At 41.6% G+C, this 8,097-nt stretch overlaps 2 protein-coding genes across 3 annotated transcripts; one reads left to right on the forward strand and one right to left on the reverse strand.

Annotated features, from left to right (window-relative positions):
• Positions 1-759: 759 nt before the first annotated feature.
• LOC133014359 (uncharacterized) lies at positions 760-2,771 on the reverse strand. Its single transcript, XM_061081573.1, has 2 exons — positions 2,479-2,771; positions 760-1,735 (listed from the first exon to the last, which is right to left on the reverse strand). Exons 1-2 carry the CDS (start codon positions 2,566-2,568, stop codon positions 1,193-1,195), a joined length of 633 nt encoding a protein of 210 aa, XP_060937556.1. The 5' UTR covers positions 2,569-2,771; the 3' UTR covers positions 760-1,192.
• A 450-nt stretch (positions 2,772-3,221) lies between these two features.
• Positions 3,222-7,502, forward strand: cep72 (centrosomal protein 72). 2 transcript variants are annotated; one of them, XM_061081450.1, is made up of 14 exons: positions 3,222-3,351; positions 3,600-3,727; positions 4,202-4,394; positions 4,473-4,587; positions 4,683-4,834; positions 4,926-4,984; positions 5,073-5,115; positions 5,271-5,465; positions 5,591-5,772; positions 5,900-5,993; positions 6,077-6,255; positions 6,352-6,478; positions 6,561-6,670; positions 6,770-7,502. In XM_061081450.1, exons 1-14 carry the CDS (start codon positions 3,222-3,224, stop codon positions 6,788-6,790), a joined length of 1,728 nt encoding a protein of 575 aa, XP_060937433.1. In that variant the 3' UTR covers positions 6,791-7,502. The 2 variants fall into 2 exon arrangements, with proteins under 2 accessions (XP_060937433.1, XP_060937434.1); XM_061081451.1 differs by having other exon boundaries at positions 3,276-3,351; positions 5,379-5,465.
• Positions 7,503-8,097: the final 595 nt, after the last annotated feature.

The following is an 8,097-nucleotide window of genomic DNA, read 5'->3' on the forward strand; positions in this document are numbered from 1 at the left end:
TAAAAATCCAATGGAGATGATGAGGTAAGTTCAGGGCCCAGAGCTCAGAGCACTGCAGGTCCTCTAACTGCTGAGGCTGCAGCACAAACAGAACCTGAGGCAGCTGGATGCCGTTAGAAACACTAAAGCTGTTAGAAAAGAGATATGTGCAGCCTGACCTAAAGTGCAAGTACACTGAGATGATCATAGAGGACTATATCAATGTCACCCCAGGCACTTCCAGTACACCCAATACAGCTACACAACACCACCAGGAACTGCTGGTTATAACATTCCAGTCACATACTCTTTGTGAGAGACATTTTTTTACCATCCTCATTCAGTAAATCTGTTCAGCATGTAGAGACTCATTCTACAGATACTCCCTTCCCTCTCTAAGCATTACCCAAGGTCAGGTTATAGATAAAGGGCCAACAAGCAGTACATTGTAATATCTATGCTCATGGACTTTCATATCTGATTCAGATGCCCAGACAGAGAGGCACCAACTCCAATTCTTCTTTTGAGTATTACATCAGTGGCTAGACGTAAAGGTTAGGTATGCATGCTTTCGTGGAGGGACAATAATTGGGATGCTGTGGAAGCGTCTTCAGACTTGAGGGTGACAATTGCTCATGCTACTCTGTTAGTGTTTGTATATTGTTTCACCTTCTGCTCTCCTTGATGCATCAGGTCTACATTAAACCCTTCTGCATAAGACATCAGCAGTTGCCAGAGTTCTCCTTTCACCAGCTTCCAGAAAACACACGCAAATTAGGGTTTTCAGTGGTATCTGTTTTCTGTTTATTCAGATCAGTTCATACAGAGTTCAGACAAGGTCTCAGTGTAGTAGCTGCTGTATGAACCAATAAACTGTGAATTACTAAGATGACTTTTTAAATATAATTTTTTTTCCTTAGTCCCTGAGATCTGCAGTGTGGTGCTGCAGCCAATCATTATTTTTTACTACTAATCAAAGAACCTGTTTCAATTTACCAAAGCCCAATGTAACATCTTCAAATTATTCATTTTATCCCAATAATGTTTTAACCTCTGACTATTTTATTACCTGACAAACATTATATAAAAACTCAGACCTAAAATGCTTATAAGTTAGACATGTTATATTTTAGTAACTGGTATCTGTCTTTGCAGCACTTGACAATGTAGATGTGTAACCAGATTCTGACTATTCACACAGAACTCTACTGATTTACTCAATGCTGATGTTACATTGGTCGGTCACGTCCAGGAGAAACTTGCCGAGGGCCCTGGTTGAGGCCCAGCAGCCTATCGACAAGGCCCCTTTCAAAACCCACTTCATCAGTCCCTCAGAGGCCGCCGGGGACATGAGCAGAGCCAGCGTGTTTGTCCCAACCTGCGGAGTCACAAGTAAAGGTAGACTGAGGGCCACACCACCCAGGGCCCCTAAGGCATTCCCAGCAAACAGACACACCATGAGGCAGCAGGAGAGGGAGGACAGGCCCAGGCAGCAGGTCATCACAGAGAAGGCGTCTGCCGAGAGCCAGTTGCACAGTCCCAGCAGCAGACAGGAGCCGCACAGGAGAACATGCGCTGAGTTGTGGTCTTGACTGAGCCACAGGAAGTCAAAGGAGACCAGCGCCGGAGCCAGAAGCTCACCGGCCCACTCGGCTTCTCTCTGGAGGACGATCAGCTTGGAGCTGGACGGCTGCAGGACGCACGCTGCTGCAGAGAGTCCCAGCAGGAAGAGGCCGACTGACGGAGCTCTGTGGTCCTGCAGAGACGGGAGCAAAAGTACAGAGTGAGACTGAGGCTGGCCGGAGATACAACTTTTCACGTCAGTCAATATCGATAATAATCACACATTATTCATTAATATAAGTTTAAAGAGTGAAGGTTGTGGTTTTAACATCTCTGTATGAGCAGCGAATGGCACCCACTTTAAGATGTGTTAGAAATCCGAGGTGGATCAGCTCATTTTATACCTTCTCATTATACACAGTGCACATTTTAACAATATGCATTGATCCTTTGCTAAATTGGTATTGATGAAAATCACACTGCAATGACTATTGATGTTGTTTTATCATCCAACACTAAGTGAGACATGCAAAATTTGACTGTATCTATTGACAGAAGAACTAACCTCCATCAGTCAGTCCAATTAGCATATGTTATATTAGCAATGACTATTTAAATTCAGTTCTCAAAGAGCAAAGTTTAAACGACCAGTGAGGGTAGCAGAATAAAAACAAAGTCACAGAGGCTGCAAATAACCCATTATTATCATTATTGATTAATCTACTGATTGTTTCTGGATTAACCAATAATCATGTGGTCTATAAAATGTCAACCAGCAGTCAAAAATCTAAAGATACTCACTGTCCTGTGCTCTATGAGAAGGAAAAGCAGCATGTTTTGCTTGAACAATTACAGCCAAATACATAAATAGCACATGAATAATGCATATGTTATAAAATAGAAATGATATTTAATCCCACAGTGAGGGACACGAACCTTAAAGAGTGTGTAGGAGGAGCACAGAGCAGTGACGGACAGCACGATGTTGGAGCATGAAGTGACCCACTGTGTCACACTGGACGCCATTGGTCGGGATCCTGGAGCTGAACTGGTGCAAACATCCACGATGTCACCGACGTTTCCGTCACTACTGGCAACGGCGGAGGTCGGCTAGCTTCTGAGGAATGTGTCTGACGTCATTTGATATTCATGTGGCATGTATGAGCAGCTCAGGTTGTGAAATGTGAGTCAAGTCGAAGCGAAACACCTAGAACCAAACTTCAGGTTTGTTTGTTTGGACATGTGACCGTGAGGAACTGGACACTGCGCATGCGCCAAATGAGATGCGTTCATGTTATTCTTGTTTACTCTGTACTATTCCAGCAGAATTGTTACTAGTAGTCTTGCTGGCCCAAAAATATGAATAGAAAACTGGCTTTTAATGGGTTTTTGTAGCTGCTTATTAGTTTTACTCTGCATTTTTTTTGCAGGGCACTTTAAACTGAGAATCTGTTTAAACAGTAAAATATATTTGGATCAGATATAGCAAAAACAGAATTGTATTGTTTTAATGCAGGACTGTTGGTAGGAATCAAAATAATATGCTAAAAAAATGTTGTTTCCTACAAACCGTGATTTAATATATATCTGAACTATAAATGTTAAGTATGAACTCAGGACTCTTGTGATGCACGGTCGAAATCTATGAACCAGCAGGGGCCGCTAATGTTCTTGGCCAAATGGAAAGTATGGTTTTTCCGGCAGCACGTGAAGGCAGCCAAAGTTCGAAAAGTATGGCGGCGGAGTGTACGACATCAATAACAGAGCAGTGGATACGGGACAAACTACGACTGAAACATCCGTGTCTGAGTAATATTATCTCCTTTCAGTAAAATGTTTATTTAGGTGTGAGTTCTAACGACTATTTAAAGTGAAGCCACGATGTTTTATCTCCTGTAACTTAAAATAATTGCAGTTTGTTGTCGGTAGCTAAGCTAACGGCAGCTAACGTAGCAGGAGTAACTGTCACATGATGAAAAGCACCAGAGTCATCGTGCCGCAGTGTAACCTTATTAATAAATATATATGTAAATATGTAAATATATGTGTTTGAACAGGTGATGTCCGCTCGCTGAGCCTCCCGGGGACATGTGAGGAGAAGATCAGACATCTGGGACATGCTCTGAACAACTTCGTCCGTCTCAAGTCTCTGGATCTGTCCTGCAATGCTCTCGTCTCTGTTGAGGTGGGTTTTTAAAACCGATAATATGCTATAAACCCCTTATTAAACCTTGATTATTAGATCTAACCTTTATAAAACTGTGCAACAGTGTTTGTTGCACTATAAAGACGAGTATCTTTGTTTAGTGGAAATAGGGCTGGGCAATAAAACCTATTTCAATAATCGTGGTAATATAATTATCATCAAAGCTCATAAAACAAAAGTCATATTGAGCATAACACATATCTGATCTACCTCAGATTTGTTAAATTTGTATCAATTGTATGCCATTCTCTGTCCATAAAGAGGAGTTAAAAAACACAATCTTTAAAGTATTTAAATGTAAAAGAAATAATAAAATGACATTTAATGTGATAATTATCAATATTGCACAAGTATTTTTCTCAAATTGTCATTGTAAATATTGCATTGTCAGTAATGAATGGGATTAAATCATTTTTCCTAACCTCTGTTTAAACTTTATCTGCTTCTTTCCAGGGGGTTCAACACTTGAAATCGCTGGAGAGGCTGATCCTGTACTATAACTGCATACCCTCCCTTGAAGAGGTGAAAGTGCTCTATGAGCTGACATCTTTGAGAGAGCTGGACCTCCGACTCAACCCTCTGACCAAGAGTTACCCAAACTTCCGCCCTTACGTGGTACATGCCATGCCCAAACTACGCAAGCTCGGTAAGATGTGGCCATTTAACTCTGACCCTGTTCTTCTCCGACAACTTTTACTAATAAGTCTCCTCCATTGCTCTCCAGATAGCTGTTCAGTCTCAGACACCGAGCGCAAAGCTGCCATAATGCAGTTCTCCTCTGACATTTTACCTAACCCTAACCCGAAGAGCTCCCGTCAAAGTCAGTGCGAAGACAAAAGGTTATTTTATATATCATGTAACAACACAAACTTATGTGGAGGTTTTAAATGAGAAAAGCTATGTAACCCTGATTGGTCTTTATTGTGGTTTCCAGAAGCAGCGATGCGAGATTGGCTCAAGTGAACCGCTTGACCAAAAGGCTCTCTCTCCTGACTAATCCCAATGATATTGTATTAAACCTTGTGGAGATGAATCCTGGAGACCAAAGTGAAACCATCTCGGCCTCTGTTCACAAGAAGGCAGGAAGTAAGAAGCCAAAGTCCAACAGTTAATTCTCATCTGAATTTCATGTTTTGTTTTCAAACTCTTATTAATTTCAAACCATCTTCTGTCTCAGAACCAGCAGAGGAAGAACCAAAAGATGTTACAGAACAGAGGAGCTCAACTCCTAAACAGGTGACTTCCTTTTGCTGTATATGAAACCATATCATCAGTCATATATTTAAATTATCACACTTACTGTATGTTCTCATATTTATTTAAGGAAACGGCTAAATCCATCCTGAGATATCCCCCCACAAAATATGGTAAGCTTTTTCTTATAGATTGTTGACATTGTGCAAAACCACCACTTGGGGGAGACACAATTCTTCCTTTTAATTTCGAATCATGAATACAGCCCCTCAATTGAAGACCAATTAATATATACCACACTTCTATTGTGATATTTGTAACTTACCAGATAACACCAGGTCGAAAATGCCACACGTGAAGGATTTGTCTCATAAAAAAAGTTCTACCTCATCAAAAGTCACTGAGAGACCAAAGGTGTCCTTCGGCCCCTTTGTAGAGACACGCAGACCTGTACCCGGAAAACAGGAGGATTTCCCCAAACAAACCAGACACGTGGCCAAGGGACATTTCACCCCCAATCCTGGTACAGAGCTGAATATCTTCATTCAATATGCTCCACTGAGAGAAGTCACACACATCCACAAATACCAAATGTTATTATATCTTGTTATGTTGATGAAATGTGTATTTTTTAAAATATTTTTCTAGATCAAAGTCAGCGTCTTTGTTCTTCATTCGTTAACCTCCGACCTCCCAGTCCACATCGTCCTGGTTTGAATCTGTCTGACCCCTCAAACCCCATCTTACATCCTCCAAGACTGACCTACTCCAGCTTCAACAAGACAGAAGGGGGCTCCAGCTCCCTGCAGCAAGAAGAAATTAAGAAAAAGGTTTGAAGTTGTCTGTTTTGTTGTGCACTAAATCATGAATAGTTCCTCCTCCCTTCAAGAACAAATTATACTTGATGTTATTTTGCTCCTGATATCAACTTACAGTATCTCTGAACTCCACTCGCAGGGTAGTTACAGGAAACCCCTGGAGATGCTTCTTAATCTCGTGGACAAACACTGGAAAGGAGAGAGGTCACTGCATCAAAACAACAACTTCCTGTGTGAGTTTGAGTTTGGTTTCCGGAATGTAGCCTCCACGCACTGATAGTGAATATCTTCTCATCATTTCTATTTTTGGCTCTAGCTCAGGCAGTCAAGATCCTCTCTATGATGGAAAACGATATTTCCATCCGGGAGGCTGAGGTCAAGACCTTAAGACGGGAAGCCGGCGCCATGAGCGTCCAAGCGGCTGCACGAGAGCAAGAGCACAAAACCGAAGTCCGTGACCTCTCTGCTCAGCTGGAGGAAACTCGCTCTGCAGTTGTGAGTGGATTCAGCTCTCTAAAACAATCTAGAGCTCCAGGAAGCCTTCCTAGTTTTGAAAAGCACACAGTTTTTATTGTCTTTACCTCATCCTAGGGCAAACTAAACGAGCAGCTGAGGATTGTCTTGGAGGAAAACGTCGCTCTGCAGAAACAGCTCATCAAGTTAGAGCGACAGTATCTCAAGTCTATGATGAAAAGTTCACCTGTCACTCAGATTAAAGGTGGGTGTTAATCCCAGTGGGAGATACATCTGAACATTTGGCTGTTTTCCTTACACTGAACTCACACTTGCACATCCTTTAGAGGCTCAGATAGAAGTGGAGGAGCTGAGGAAAGAGATCGAGGGGCTGAGGGAGAAAGTGCACGAGGCTGAGACAGTCAAGGAATCGTCAGATGTACTGCAAGAAAGCCAGGTGAGAAGATTCCCCCATGTGAACGTTGGCACTCGTCTAAATCGTTTCCGCTCTGTTGGTTGTTTATGTGATGTGGATGTGGTTGTGTACGTGCTGCAGGTCCCTGGTGGCTACCACTGAAGGTTTGCTAGCTGAGCTGAAGGGGAGAGAGGAACGTAAAAGAAGCATTTGAATGAGGAGATACGCACCGGTATGAAAAAGTGTGTCATATTAGCATTGCAGTAATGGCATGAGGCCCGGCAGCTAAAGAGTGTTTGTAATTCATTTTAATTTATTTATAGTCCTTGCAGTGTACACTTCATTTTTGTTTGTAGCAAGTTCCCAGCCGATTCCATTAATGTTTATTATTTTCCCCCAAAAAATGTATAGATTGTGTTTTCTCGATGGAAACAATGACGGAGAAAGGCAATTCATTCAAGCATGGTTGTGTATAATTGTGTGACAAGGCCGTTATGCTAACAAATGATTTTAGAGAGAAAAAATGTTAGAGAGAAGGTCACAACGTATTTCCTGGATCAGTAGCAAGATTGCGTCTCTCTTGGCTGTTTTTATTTTTTTGTATGTTTTTAGGTCAGTTGTGTCTCCATCTGCTTTGTACACTGCAGTGGAATGAATGCATCTCGATTCCAGCTGCACTGTGACTTTATTTATACTTCTACCTTGGGGCTCTTGAGCTTCGCACACATGCACTTTTCTCTAGCAGACGCTAATGCAGGACCTGGCAAACCAGGTTCGACTGTGGACTCTGCATACAGTCAGCTGAATGTAGCTTTTACCCTCATGTGAATGGTACACGTTCCTGGAAAAAGCCATAATAAAAAATAACACATCATATTTTGACAGATTTTTTTATTTTCAATAAAGCACTACAAATCATGAACACACATTAAGAGGTCTAAAGAACAAGAACAAAACCACGCTGCATGCACCAGGGCACAACAGTACATTAAAAGTTATTTGAAAAAATAAGACCGTATCGTTCCTCCACATTAAAGGTGCACAGTATTTGGCATTAAGCACAGAAAACAGATCATACCTAAGCTACTGCAGCAGACAAAAACTAACACACTGACCGATAGCTGCTAGTTTTCCACTTGGTGCCTGGTTCTTCATCAGCTGAGGCTACAGGCAGTGTGTGACGAGTGCGGCAGAAACACTGTCACTTTGCTGGAAAAATATTATTCTATAAAAGTTTATTACCTGTGCAATTTTCCCTTTATCTCACAAACTATGCAGTACGTCAGGAGACATCAGTAAAAAAACATCCTTTTGTTTTTATTTGCGATTTGGATGACAGTACCGCACATGAAGTGTCTTCTAAATCTTTATCATTAGACAAATCCAATAGCATTAGTGTGTGGCTGACTTTGTACATGTACAAGTTTATACATATTGATTTTAAGCAGTACGATATTTGATCACGATCT

This window comes from Limanda limanda, chromosome 11 (assembly GCF_963576545.1).
Source record: "Limanda limanda chromosome 11, fLimLim1.1, whole genome shotgun sequence".
Taxonomy (NCBI): Eukaryota; Metazoa; Chordata; class Actinopteri; order Pleuronectiformes; family Pleuronectidae; genus Limanda; species Limanda limanda.

Excerpts from the sequence above, each read along its gene's own strand:
- LOC133014359 (XM_061081573.1), bottom strand. The coding sequence starts at position 2,568 with ATGGCGTCCAGTGTGACACAGTGGGTCACTTCATGCTCCAACATCGTG. Across the intron at positions 1,736-2,478 it reads CCTCCTACACACTCTTTAAG|GACCACAGAGCTCCGTCAGT; the intron begins GTTCGTGTCCCT and ends CCGTCTCTGCAG.
- cep72 (XM_061081450.1), top strand. The coding sequence starts at position 3,222 with ATGGAAAGTATGGTTTTTCCGGCAGCACGTGAAGGCAGCCAAAGTTCG. Across the intron at positions 5,466-5,590 it reads ACATTTCACCCCCAATCCTG|ATCAAAGTCAGCGTCTTTGT; the intron begins GTACAGAGCTGA and ends ATATTTTTCTAG. Across the intron at positions 5,773-5,899 it reads AAGAAGAAATTAAGAAAAAG|GGTAGTTACAGGAAACCCCT; the intron begins GTTTGAAGTTGT and ends CTCCACTCGCAG.